This window comes from Pogona vitticeps, chromosome 5 (assembly GCF_051106095.1).
Source record: "Pogona vitticeps strain Pit_001003342236 chromosome 5, PviZW2.1, whole genome shotgun sequence".
Taxonomy (NCBI): Eukaryota; Metazoa; Chordata; class Lepidosauria; order Squamata; family Agamidae; genus Pogona; species Pogona vitticeps.
Window position 1 is genome coordinate 173,816,396 of NC_135787.1, and position 14,337 is coordinate 173,830,732.

The 14,337-nt window shown below is 39.2% G+C and overlaps 1 protein-coding gene and 1 long non-coding RNA gene across 10 annotated transcripts in view; one reads left to right on the forward strand and one right to left on the reverse strand.

The window, feature by feature from the left end:
* The window catches only part of LOC110082703 (cystine/glutamate transporter), a 35,931-nt gene extending 22,258 nt beyond the window's left edge, over nucleotides 1–13,673 (reverse strand). The window contains exons 1-3 of one of the 9 annotated variants that reach the window (XM_078376235.1): nucleotides 13,499–13,638; nucleotides 9,169–9,261; nucleotides 7,473–7,533 (exon numbers count right to left, since the gene is read on the reverse strand). Coding sequence is in view for 1 of the 9 variants with exons in the window: in XM_078376241.1 (XP_078232367.1) it covers nucleotides 13,499–13,556 (58 nt within the window). In the remaining 8 variants the exon portion in view is untranslated. Of the gene's footprint in view, nucleotides 1–7,472; nucleotides 7,534–9,168; nucleotides 9,262–11,870; nucleotides 12,153–13,498 lie in introns of those variants that run through there. The other 8 variants (XM_078376240.1, XM_020800500.3, XM_078376234.1 and 5 more) reach the window with 8 other exon arrangements.
* On the forward strand, nucleotides 747–7,546 carry LOC144583124 (uncharacterized). Its single transcript, XR_013536729.1, has 2 exons — nucleotides 747–819; nucleotides 7,486–7,546. It is a non-coding gene; the product is annotated as an uncharacterized LOC144583124 (long non-coding RNA).
* Nucleotides 13,674–14,337: the final 664 nt, after the last annotated feature.

Below are 14,337 nucleotides of genomic sequence, written 5' to 3' on the forward strand. Positions count from 1 at the left end.
CAGGATAAGTAAATTTTTGGGATTATATCTCCCACAATTTCTAGTAGACATGGTGGCTTTGAAAGTCGTTATTGTTGTCATCCAAAAAACAAACTTCTCCAAACTCTGGATGAGAAGGCACTTATATGGGAGAATCAGAAGCTGAGTGGTTTAATCCTCCTTTCCTTATCCATTCAGTCTTATTTACAATCTCTTCCATGCATGATTTTTCACCAGTTCCTCCCCTTCACAGCAGAGAAGATTGTAGGAGAATGGGTGTCAGAGGAAGAATTAAGAATCTCTTTCAACAATATAATGTTTTTTAGTTGGAGGAAGGTATACATTCCATCTACAGCAATTGCATAGTACTGTGTAGAACATAGGAGGATATTTATACTTAAACTATGGCCAAAGTCCTGTTGGGTTTTTGCACCAGCATAATGCCACTGGCAAAAATCATGTTGCCAATTTTCTGCAAGTAAGGAAAGAAGCACAACCATTTGCTGTTGCATGTGGAGTTTTGTAACCAAAGGCCAACAGCAAATGCTTATGCTAACTTCTTAACTTGTGGCAATTTGCCAATAGGATTTGTGCTAATTATATTACACCAGCAGGTATAACTAATATGACTTTGGCCCCTTAGCAGTTAGGACATTTTGGGAACGCCTGAAACCCCATGTGTTTCTTTTCAGTATAACATCTTTTCCATATTAAGATTAATGGGAAATTCTTCAACTAACCAATTAATTTGAATTATTGTTTTTCTCAAGGGGATTTATATCACAATCTTACACAAGTCTGCACCAAACAAATCCCAGGTAATCAACAGGCGCAGCCCAGGTAAGACCTATAGAACTACAGCATAAAAGTTAGTATACGTATTCAGAAAAAGAATGTGGTATCAACATGCACATAGAAGAATAAAACTGTGGAGATGGAAGGGATCCCCAGGACCATTAGGTCCAACTCCCTCCCAAAGCAGGAAATTCATAACTAAAGCATCTTTGACAGGTGATAACCTAACTTCTATCAATGAAGGAGAGTCCACACACACACAAGCAGTCCATTCCATCATCAAACAGCTCTTACTGTCAAGAAGATCTTCCTAATGTTTAGGCACAAATCTTCTTTCTCATAATTTGAATCCAATACTTTGTGTCCCATGTTCTCATCCAAGTTATTTATAAACATACTGAATAAAACAGGGTCCAGGACTGAACCTTCTAACACCCTACTTCTCCCTTCTGTCCAAAATGATGAATATTGGGGACCCAGCTACAAATCCACCTAACAGTAGCATTGCCCAGCCCATGTTTTAGCAACTTGGCTGCTACAATAATGAGAGACATGATATCCACAGCATTCCTCACATCTACCAAGCTTGTGATTCTGCCCCCCCCCCAAAAAAAAAAGAGAGAGAGAGAGAGAGAGAGAGAGAGAGAAGATTGGCCTGGCATGATTTGTTTCTGAGAAATCTGGGCTGGGTCCTGGAAATCACAGTATTCTTTTGTAAGTACTCACAGATTATTTAATGATCTGTTCCAGCATGTTTCCTAGTACTGATGTCAAGGTGACTGATGATAGCTGCCGGGGTCTTGGATTCCCCCCTCCTTTTTTTTTGGAGGTGGGAATAACATGTTTGCTTCCAGTCTTCAGGAATCTCACCTGGATTCTCATAAATTAGATACAGAGGCCCTGAGATTGTTATCTGCAAATTCCTTAGATATCCTGGGATGCTCTTCAGCAGACTAAGAATTGATTAAAAACAGCTAGATTTTTCATACCACCTCTTTGCCTACCTTAGGCAGTAGTCCCTTCCCTTCCTTGTTTATTCTCTCTTCACTAGGTTGAGTGCCATTTCCCTTCTGGAACAAGACGGAAGCAAAATACCAGTGTTCCACAATCCTGCTTTCTCTCTGTCCCTCTTTATAGTAATACCAGGATTTCAGACTGTGTAGGAAAATCACATGTTTGAGTTCTGTCTTGCTAAATAACAGCAACAATGCAATTTCCGTACATTTTCCTGATTTAGATGCTGCTGTGAAAAGAGGTGTAGGATGCTCATGGATCAAGCATGTGACATCTGGTGTGCCTACCCCTCATACTTTGGGGTCATCTCCCTGTGCTTGGCCCAAATGTCACCTGTTAGAAGAAAAGGATACAGTACATAGTTGGGGCAACAATAGAAGTTAAGCACAGAATTAAAGCCTTCCTCTTTCCGATGCTTCCCTAGTACTTTTCTTCTGAGGTCTGTGGTCTTTGTATGACTATGTAACCTATTCGGGTAACCTCCCTGATAGATGATGGTAATGCAGCAGATGTAATATATCTTGGCTTGACATCAAAAGTGTCCTGTGATGTTTTGATTAGCAAGCTAACTAGATGTGCACAGAACAGAATAACAGTCAGGTGGATTGGTTACAGAATCATATTAAGAGAGAGTTTATCAATGGCTCCTTCTCAAATTGGGAGGAGGTACTGTAACAAGTGGAGTGCCCCAAAGCTCATTCTTGGCCTGGTCCTTTTCAACATTTTTATTAATAACTTGGATAAGGGGGTGCAGGGAATGTTTATTCAATTTGCACACACACACACACAAGCACAGCTAACATCCTAGAAGACAGAAAAAAATTCAAAAAGATCTTGACAGGCTTGAGCACTGAGCTGAAAACAATACAGTACAATGAAATCTGACAGGGATCAACACACCAATGTGTGGTGGTGGGTTGTTAGTTTGTTTGGTGGGGGTTGGTGGTGAGCCATTGTGTTTTGTTTCCTTTCTGGTGAACTGAGATAAATGGTTTAGAAAATTTTTTATAGACAAATGGTATTTAACAAAACAGAAACAACAATATGTGAAACATCTCATGCTTCAGACAGAAAATGCAGATTCTCTGCAGTTTATGCAAAGGTTTATGAAAAAGCTCAGCAAAAGTCCAAATGACTAGGAATAATTTTGAAAATAAAAAATTTGCAAAGCTGCTGAGTTAAAGAGAACTAGCCTTAGTTCATGAAGCCTCATATATCACTATTGTTCCAGGAAATCCCACAATGCAAAATTTCTTACTTTCTCATATCTCTTTTCTCCCATGCTTCTCACCTAAAAACATTCTCCAGGTGTTGGCTTTCCGTTAGCCCTATTTTATTATTCCCTCTAAAAATGTGCTTAAATACATGTCTGTGAATTTTCAATTTTCGTGCATGAGTGCTACACACTGTTTTATTGAGTTTTGTAAAAATACCCGCATGCCAGGTGGCAGTGAGTGCTACACATGTAAAACATTTCCCTGCTAACTTTTCTATTGGTTTCAAATGTTATTACAACTCACATTTTGTGGGATTAAAAAAAACTTTTTAAATCCAATATGTATACAACCAATGATCAGTCAGTAATTTATTGTAATTAATAACAGAGACAGATATAGCCAATATATCTGTTTTTCAAAGACAAGTAGGTGTCAAAATTAACTAGACACATTGCTGCATTTGCCATTTACTTTGTATTTAGCATACCAGAAAGTTATCATTTTTAATGGTTGATTTTTCTTTTCTTTCATTTGTTATGATTTGAAGTGTAACAGCAGACATGCTAGTAGGAATCTATAATTTGAGTGCCAATCTGAAGGTATAATCAGGCATGGAGTTAGGCAATAATAATAATCATATGCTGTCAAATTAATTATGATGACCCCCTTCAGGGTTTTCTAAATAGAGAGTACTCAGAAGTGGTTTCCCATTCCCTTCTTCTGAAGGCGCCCTGAGACTATGCAGCTTGCCCAAGGCCACACGGGCTGGCTTTACTCACAGGAGACATGGCGGGGAATCAAACTCCCAAACTCTGGCTTTGATACCTAAATCACTGAGCTATCCAGCCTAGCTAGGCACATGTAAGGCGACTAGAAATCAGCCCTCTCCTGGATTGTGGCATTTGAATTTCTCCCCTTTCCCAAGGGGATACAGCTGCAGAATAAAACGTAACATATAATGATGATAATCCTGCAAGCTACAATATAAATTCCTCCCATTATGAGCAGAGCAGCAGTAGCTACAGTTAACAAATCCAATATAGACTGCTGGGTATTTATATTGTGAGGGTGGGGGAAGGATTCTGCTTTCTATACCATGGCCTAATAAGGCTCTGCTTGGTTCCAATGAGGAGGTATGCTGTCTCTCTTGAGATATTCACTATGTGGAATGTTCCACCCACTGAAATTAGGTGGGATCCCAGTGCTGGGTATTTCTATCATCAAACACCTGGCTTTTCACCCAGTAATTTGCCTGACTATAAGTGTTACCAGATAAGTCTGCTTTTTAATGCAATGTGTTTGTGCCTTTATTGCTTTTATCCATTGTCTTATTGTAAACCGCTTTTAAATTGTAAAAGAAAAAGTGGTATAAAAGTACTATACTCAGATAATGATAAAATTCCTTAGTTAGATGAGTGGTAAAGTACACGCTATGTGGGCAGAAAATATCAGGGTCAGTCTCTGGCAAACCCAACTAGAAAAACCAGAGCAGACATCTGTTCTACTTTCCCCTTGATTTAAAAGGATCTACAATTACCTGAAGGACCGCCTCCTTCCATATGAGCCTACCCGGCAGTTAAGATTTAGCCAGGGGGCCCTTTGAAAGAGCCATCCCTCAAGGAGGTAAGAGGGACGGCTTGTAGACAAAGGGCCTTTTCGGCAGCTGCCCCCAGACTATGGAACGCCCTCCCGAATGAAATTCATCTGGCGCCGACATTGATGACATTTCGGTGCCAGGTCAAAACCTTCCTGTTCCAGAAGGCTTTTAATTGAAATAACATTGGTCCAGATAGGCGGGATAAAAATCAAATAAATAAATAATAAATAAATAAACATCAACTGTGGGTCCTGAGGGCAATTTTAATTGTATTTTAATCATTTTATCTTTTATTGCATTTTAATTGAATTTAAATTGTTGTAAGCTGCCCAGAGACCTTTGGGTAGAGTGAACGGCATATAAGTTAAATAAAATTAATTAAATAAGTAAGTAAGTAAGTAAGTAAGTAAGTAAGTAAGTAAGTAAGTAAGTAAATAAATAAATAAATAAATAAATAAATAAATAAATAAATAAATAAATAAATAAATAAATAAATTGTTGCCTGTCAGGAGTCAGCACTTAGATAACGGGTTATGGTGGCAATGTATTATGTCCGCTATCAAAAGCAATATGCTTTTACATTCCGTTTGTTGGCAAACACCAGTCAGCAAGTTTTCTTATGTGCGCGTGCTGGTTGTGACCTTCCCAAGTGGCATCTAACTGGACACCGCTGGAAGGGACAATTGGGCTGGACAGGCCATTGAGTTGATCCAACATGATTCTTCATCTGCACTGCATTTATATTATAATAACTATTTATACATTTGCATCTATACATACGAAAGTTGTCATTTGCCTTCAGGTCAAAACCAACTTATAGTGACCTCAGTAAGGCTTTCAAGGTAAGTGGTTTTACCAGTTCCACATCTCCAATGCATGGCAGAGAGGAGATATCAAAACCAAGGCCTCCTGAGTGCTGGTCCATTACTCACTACATCACACTGCATATCACATACAAATTAGTATATGTAAATATAAGGGTCAATGTATTTATAGGTGCTGGAATAGCTCAGTGGGTTGGAGTACCTGGCTACAGGTGTGAGCATTCCATTCCTCACTGTCCCTCCTGGGAGAAAGGCCACCCAGGATGATCCAGACCGTGTAGGTGTGTACTAGGGTTTACATACCCTGCTACCCATGTGGCCTGGGGTAAGTTGCACAGTCCCAGAACACCACTATGAGGGACACTGCTAAAGCACTTCTGAATACCGTATACCACTAAACCCCTAGGAAGGGTGCTGTAGGCTGGATGGCACATAATTATTATGCTCTTATTTGTGAAGTCTGGAGTGATAAATCCAACTTATGGTACACTCACAATCCTTGCCTTGCTGTTATACATGCTGAAGATTGGCCCTGCTAATTTCAGTGGGGCTTCTCCTTGTGCAAGAAGGTTCTGGGTACAGTACTTTCTGATGTAAATCTCCCCTCTGCATTCTTGCCTGTCTGTCTTTATTTACTTGCCCAAGACTTTGGAGGATCTCTGCCAATCAGAGTACAGCCTGGAAAAGTTATTTCTGCTCACGACCTGGTTTCAGTCCCAGGTAGCTGGTTCAAGGTTCATTCAGTCTTCCATTCTTCTGAGGTCAGCAAATTGAGTACCCAGCTTACTGGGGTGGGGTGCTCATACTTAGGTCTGTGCATTATGCAAGTACACCAAGTAAGGAACATGCCCCAGTGGCTGCTCCTCATGTGCAAAGACAATGTTTAGCCTGCATAATAAAATTGTAAACCAAACAGTGAGTGCTTTGAATGCTATGGGGCAGTCTATAAGCAGCACACTTGCTTTGAAAACAAACAAACAACATTTCCCAGCATTCCTCTTGCTGACTGGGGTGGTGGCTCTGGGAGTTGCATTAGAAGTTCTGATCAGAATTGAGAGTCAGGAACTAGACGGACCAATAAGGTAGATCCATATATTGATAGGTACTTATACTTAGGTTTGTGCACCATGCAAACACACCAAGAAATTTTCGTGTCCCAGTGGTTGGTCCTCATGTGTAAATACAAATATAGAACATGCACAACTAAAAGGGCTTCTGCCACCCCTTTACAGAAATAGATCAGGCAGCTCATACGCGGTCCTTCAATACACACAGTTGCCTCTTCTGCTGAACTGAGCAAGGAAGACTTTGCAAGTAGGAAAACATTTTGTTCATCAAGCTGAACGTCTAAACCTGGGAGTGATTGTTGGTTCAAGATGGAGAGAAATTTGCATATAGATGCATAACACTTTTATCACAGTTTGTCCAGAATATGGAAATCTTTGTAGAAGAGTTGAGTTCAATAAAATTATGTGAGCACCAGAGTTGCTACATTTAGATGATAAGTCTAAATCTAAATATTAGTCCCCAAATTGAGTAGACCTATTGAATCTATGGTTTTTGCATGGGTGTTGAATTAACAATTCCCTTTTGTTCGGTGGTCCTGACAATTAGTTGGGACTAAAATTTAGATTTTTATTTCACTCATCCAGAAATCTTTAGAAATGAATCACTAGACACACTGAATTTCAAAAATGTGCAACCCAGTTAAGTTTTTTTGTTTTTCATTATCTGGGAAAAATATTTTCACTTATCTCTAACATAACACAGTACACTGGGAAGGTAAATTATCCTGGTGTTTGAGCTGAATTCCTTTCTGTAACAGATTAAAATGCAAGTATGTTAATCCTGGCATCTGTACTTAATTATTTTCTGCATGTGTTTTGAATAAAAGAAATATTTACAAAGCTGGTTTTTGTTCACACACTGTGTTGTTCGTTGGCTCACATTTCTTTCAGCCTAACACTGTACTTTTGCTGGAAGAATCAGGAGACATTTTTTAAAAGGTTATGTAAATTTACATATATTTTTTTCTATACATGTCACCTCGGCTTCTTAGCATTCGACAGAACCAAAAGACACTGCTTTCCATCTTCTGTGGCAAATTCTGAGGAAGAAAAGGTGAAACAGAAAAGATACCAGACTGCACCAGCAAAAGATCTGTTGGTAAAATCCGGACAAAAATATGTTTTCTTAGATTCCGCTGATATAAAAGGGACAGCATATGGGCTTAACCATGTCACTAGAATAAATGAAATTTATTGTGTCTTAATTTTGATTTATGTGAACAGAGTCACAGAGTCACACTCAGGCTCTAGATTTGAAGAGCCACACAAAAAAATACCCCATGATGTGCCTTTTCTTATGTTAAAAGGCCCTTGTGAGTGCCCTGCCCTGCTTGTGCAGGGTTGGGCCTCAGTTGCATAGGACCAGTGCAGAGCTGTACGAGTGTGCAGGGACTCGGCTTAAAGGACAATGTTACCGTTAACCGTAAACTAGTGTACATGGTGGTTGTCAACTAGCCTCCATTTTAAACTTTGCATAATGCCCCAGACATGCTTCATTGGGGGCATTGTGGGAAATTCTTAATGGTAGCTACCAGACCCACTTAGGGGATGTGGCAGCGCTCAGAAGCCTCTGTGCTGCAAGGTCAGAAGACCAGCAGTCGTAAGATCGAATCCATGCATTGGAGTGAGCCCCAGCTCCTGTCAACCTAGCGATTTGAAAGAATGCAAAATGCAAAATGCGAGTATATAAATAGGTACCACCACGGTAAAAAAAGAGAAAAAATGTTCTTTGTTTTGCTTCAGACCATGTTTATTACCCTCTCGGAACGATCTCCTGATCAAATCTAGGGGAAAAGTCTAGCAAGTTAAAACAATTCTCGTGTCTCCTTTGATCTTTGCTTGATCTTCACTGATTGGTGGGCTTAATGTATACTTGACACCTCAGCCATTACCACTGGGACTTTACTCATCAATTCTCTTTCAGATTATGCTCTGTGATGGGTTCTGGAACTACTAGCTGGATTAGTCTCTTGCAGGAAAACAAGAGGGTCATATGACATGCGGAAGACTAGTAAATGTATTATGTGGCATATCTTTTTGTTGATCTGTTTTATAAAGTATGTGAAGATCAGTCATCTTTATTTTCTGTTTCATTTCCTAGTGATATGATAGCTGTTGGTCCACATATGAGACTGTTGTATGCTGGGTGATGCCGTTTGTCCACCTAATCTCATTATGTCTACCTCTGGTTTGCAGAGGTGATGTATCAAATGTTACAGACAATTCACTGAATATGTGATTGACAGCAGGGTGTCCAACTGAAGTTGCTTAGAACTTGGTTGTACTATAACACAGACACCATTATCATCATTACCATCATAAATCTCCTCCTCTAATGAGCTAAACACAGAAAGGTATTCCAGGAGCTATAATTCAAAAAGGTAACTTTTATCCACTGTGATCAGGAATCATGGACCTGCACAGCAAAAGCTATGTTACAAAACAATGTCACTCTTTAAGCATTCAAAGGACTCCTTCATTCTGCTGAGTCTTCTGTTCATCACATTTGAACAACTGATTGAATCTTGTATCTCACCCATGCAAGAGAAACCCCAAATAGTTTGCTCTTCATTGTAAATATTAAACCCTTTCCTCAAATCTCCCAAGACTGCTGTTTGTGTCAAGTACTTGCCAAATTTGTCAACCGCTCAGAAATATGAGAAAGAAAAACTTACCCAAGAGTTAAAGATGTCCTACAGGAATGAGTTAATACAATGTTACGGGCTCCACAGATTGGTACTAGGTATGCCTTCTTGTTAGACCAATATCTGTTGGAAAGAATGTACAAAATGTTGAGTGCTACCTAACTCCCCTTCAGATTTTGGGAGGCGAATTGCTACTTCTGTGGTATACAAGTTTAATAATTTAATTAATTTAAAAATACCTTTAAAATCTTTTAAATGACTTTTAAACATAACTTTTTGAAAGTAACTAGAAAAGTTGTTCTTAACTAGTTACTAATAATTTTTCCTATTCATTACATTATTTTGAAATGTAACTTTGTTACATCCTGTTACTCAGAAAAGTAAGTAGGCAGAAGTAGCTATCTTGTCCCTTTCACATTCTGCACACACCTGCCTTCATAGGTGTCTACATTTATCCCAAGTGCCTTGACAGGGAGCTCAGAAAACACCTGTAATGACAATATCTTGATCAATCTGCCTAAAGTCTTTCTACTAGCATGATGGAGCCAGAAGGCAAGAGCAAATTTCGAAAACTCTGTAATGGCTGTGTGGAGTCATTCCATAAAATTATAAGGAGCAGCGTGTGTTTCAGATGTTCCCAAATTGGTGTCACCTTTCCCTTACGAACTTTGTGACCTTCATTTTAGGAGGTGAAAAATAACAGGACGCTGGGAGGAGTTCTTTCCATTCTCACAGAGAAGTGTGGGGACAAAATAACTTTTTCTGTCATCCCACCATTGTTTTTATAGCTGTGTAGGAGTAAACAAAAATAAAGCCAAGCATCTCCTGCAGGGTCCTGATATATTTTAGCAAACAGCCAGCATTCCCAGCAGTTCTTGTTCTCTTAACCATTTCCACTCCAGTGAGGAGCAAAAGATTCATTCCACTGAGGTTAGCAATCACATTCTCTGAAATACCTGCTAAGCATCACTCATGGTGATGGAAATTCTGCATTGAGCTCAGTTTGGGTGGCGACGAGACAAACAAATAAATAATTGGTTGTTGTAGGTTTTTCAAGCTGTTTGGCCATGTTCTTAAGGTTTTTCTTCGTAACGTTTCACCAGTCTCTGTGACCGGTATCTTTAGAGGACAGGAGTCAGAACTCTGTCTGTGCTCTGGTGTAGTTTGCGGAATAGTTGAGTATTTATAGCTGTGTGGACAGCTTTTTGTCCTTTTCAGGAGATTGGGTGATTATGGTGATCAGTGTGTTTTTGTTGTGGGTGTATTGTTGTGATAAGGGGGAGAGATGATTGATGTCACTGTGATTGATGGATGTCGATCACAGAGACTGGAGAAACATTAGGAAGAAAAACCTTAAGAACACGGCCAAACAGCCTGAAAAATCTACAACCACCATCGAATCCCAGCTGTGAAAGCCTTTGAGAATGCATAAAACAAATAATTCCTCATTAGTTTACATGGATTTAGAATGGGGTCAAACATATGTATTGAGGATACACATATCATGGTTGTGGAGAATATATGGCTCTCTGGATGTGGCCATAGTGCAATTCCCATCTGCCCTAGATGGCACAGAAAATGGTGAGGGAGGGAAAGAACTGAAGTCCAGCAACATCTGGAGGGTCACATGCCCCCTATCCCTGTTCTATCAGCAAGGCCAACTATTGACATTAAATGGAGCCTCCATGTTTGCAGGCAATGTATCTCTTTAAACTGGTTGCTGGGAAATAAAGAAGAGGACATGGAGAGGAAGGTTGCTTGTTATCCTGCCCATTTGCCCATGGAAAGTGGAACTGTGCCTCCCAGCTCTTGTCGTTACATTTTTTATTTATATACTATCATTTTCAACAAAACTTACACCCATTCCTCCCTTTCCCCAAAGACACTCAAATTAACAATAAAGCATGTGAAAAGTAAAATTAAATCTACCCAAAAAATGCATTAGGAGCACATCCAGAGCTCTCTGTTTGCATTGCTTTTGGTGCTGTTTGGTTCGAATAAAATTACGGTGCCATATATTTTTCTGAAAATGATTTTGCAAGCTCTGCTTTGACACCAAAAAGCCCGGGAAGGTGTGTGAATTAAACTTTTCCCCCATTTTGATCATATTTATTTCATTTACTGGGACACTGGGGCATGCAAACAAAGGGGACAATTTACAATTACAAACACACCTCCAACTTCATCTTGCTTAGCGTTACTCTTTTGTTTACTTGTTCTGACACTGTTATCGCTTGCATTGGGAATGTTTTTCTGTGGCTTTCTTTTTACCCAGTCCTTTTAAGTAACAGTTAACAGGCTTTTGCATTTCCTACATGTCAAGCAAATTGAAAATCTTCGGTGATGAAAAAGAGAGAGAGAGAGAGCTGATAATAAAAAGACTCCCATATTGCCTTGCCAATATTTTCAAATGATGCATTTGAAGACAGAAATATTAGGGCATGCAAAACTCATATATCTTTACTCTCAAGTAAAATCTATTGAGCTGAAGGAATAAGGGAGCACAAGATTGCAGCATGATCAGCATTTGGTCAAATGCATTTTGGCAAAACTACAACCTTAGCTAAAGCTGGCAGTTGAGCAGGCAAAGTCCTCTGCTCCCTGTGCCTTTTCAACAGGTCGTAGTACAGAAGTCAGCAAACAGATTTCCAAAGATCAATATTATCAAATTGCAATTAAAGAAGTAAGAACAAGAATAAGAGGTGGTTAAGAAAGAATCTGGAAATACTGACCCGGCCCAAATCTTCAGTATTCTGTGTTTCTCCCAGAGTAGCAACTGTTACTGCCTTGTAACTGCATTTTCTTCAGGAATCTCCAAGATTTTAAAAGCCACTCTACGTGTTGCAAACATCACTGGACGTGCACTAATTCACTTGGAACAGTACCTCAATTCTCCTTCAAACCCAAACTCCTTCTCTGAAGGGATCTCTACTGGGTGCCTCTCTGCCTTTGGCCTCATTTGTTATCCGTTTATTGCAGAAAAACAAAATAAGCCCAAAGCACGAGTTGTATTTGAAAGAGTACATTTTAACCCTGTGAACATCTATGAGTATGAGTGTGGGTGTAATATTTCCTGCTTCCCACATTGTTATTTTTAAAGCACAGCCTGACAAAATACTCTGCCTGTTCTCTGCTCCAAAGCCATAATCTCAGTCAAGAAAACTTAAATGATCCAATGTAATATTGATGAATTTATCCTCTGTAAATTAAACTTTTATTTAGGGGCGTGGTGGCACTGTAGGTTAAACCGCAGAAGCCTCTGTGCTGCAGGGTCAGAAGACCAGCAGTCGTAAGATGAGTGAGCTCCTATCGCTTGTCCAAGCTCCTGCCAACCTAGCAGTTTGAAAGCATGTAAATGCGAGTAGATAAATAGGTACCACCATGGTGGGAAGGTAATGGCATTCTGTGTCTAGTCTAGTGTGGTCACGTGACCACAGAAATTGTCTTCAGACAAATGCTGGCTCTACGGCTTGGAAACGGGGATGAGCACCACACCCTAGAGTTGGACACGACTAGACTAAATGTCAAGGGGAACCTTTACCTTTACCTAAATAAAACCTTAGGAGGCACTGATATGCACACTTGCCTAAGAGAGCATGCACACTTGCCTACTGTTCCACAGTAGAGCTAACATCAAAACAAACAAACAAACAAGAAACGGAGGAAAGATTTCCCTGGAATAGGTTTGCCTTAAGCAGTAGTGGAGATCAGTTGCGATATTAGATCTTTGTAACAACTCAGGCAAAAGAAAATGCTATGAACTATTGGATAGCTTAGTGGGTTTAGGTATCTGGTTGTGAGACCAGAGGTTGGTTCCTTCACAGGGGGTGGACTTGATGATCTGTAGGGTCCCTTCCAGTTCTGCAGTTCCAAGATATTTGTTACTTCACATAACACATGCTTATTATTAATAACCAGAAGATGTAGTGATGGTGGCTAGCTCAGATGGTCCTTTTTAAAAAGAAGGTGAGACAAATGATAGCAGACAATGTATGGCTATGATGGTCAAACATAAGTCTCCGTATTCAGGGGAAATCTAGCTGCATTTTCCATATTGTTGAAGCAAGCAGATATTGCTGTCGCCATCTTACTCTGTTGACCATGCTATAGAGTTCTGCAGATCCTTTATCTTCCAGATATGATCAATGGCTTTCAGATGTTTTTGGATGCAGGCTGCAATCAGTTACCAAGCACCCCGTGGTCAGTGGTCAAGGATCATGGGACCTGTAGTCTAATAGTCAGAAGCTTCCCACCCAAGTATCTAGTTACATCCACTGTCTTACAGTTGCATAAATTCTGATTGTCTCTGTGGCTGATTCATAGCAAAGCAAAGCAAAAAGAGAAAAACATTTCAACTTACCCAACGCCAATATGTTACCATCAAAGCAGCAAAGACAAACACTACCACATCTTCCCATTTTATCTCAGATCATCTTAAAAGCTTGTTGCAATCTTCATGCCCACCATTTCTAACTTTTCCCTTTTATGTCCTTCATAGAGAGCTCTATCCCTTCACAGAACTGTGTGAACATTAATGAGGAAAGCTTTGTGAAGCACAGATAAACATTATTTTCTTGTTTGATTTACAGATGATGAAATTGAAACAAAGAACCATGAAACTGGTCAACAGAATCCAACAAGGTGTACTGAACTGTTCCAGGGATAGTTCATTTCCAGTCCTCAATTCTTTATTATTATTATTATTATTATTATTATTATTATTATTATTATTATTATTATTATTATTATTATTATTATTATTATTATTATTATTATTATTATTATTATTAGTATTAGTATTAGTATTAGTATTAGTAGTAGTATTAGTAGTAGTAGTAGTAGTAGTAGTAGTAGTAGTAGTAGTAGTAGTAGTAGTAGTAGTAGTAGTAGTAGTAATCTCAGTACCTTGATCTGTCCCCTATCTCACTGTCACTGTAAAAATATATATATGTAATTTCTAGAAAAATTATCTATAGAAGATGGAAACAAGGTTTTCAGTGTTCAGGCTACAGTCCAAACTGGAAGGAATAGGCTGGGATTATGGGAATCTTGTCTATTCCCCTATACTGTAATTTGTTGAGGTCTTTTGAAGTTAAGCAAACATGACAATACATTTTCTTCACTAGCTACACTTATATTCCCATGAGTTCAAGGCAGTGTACATGGGTCACCTTTTCCCCACTTTATCTTTACAACAAG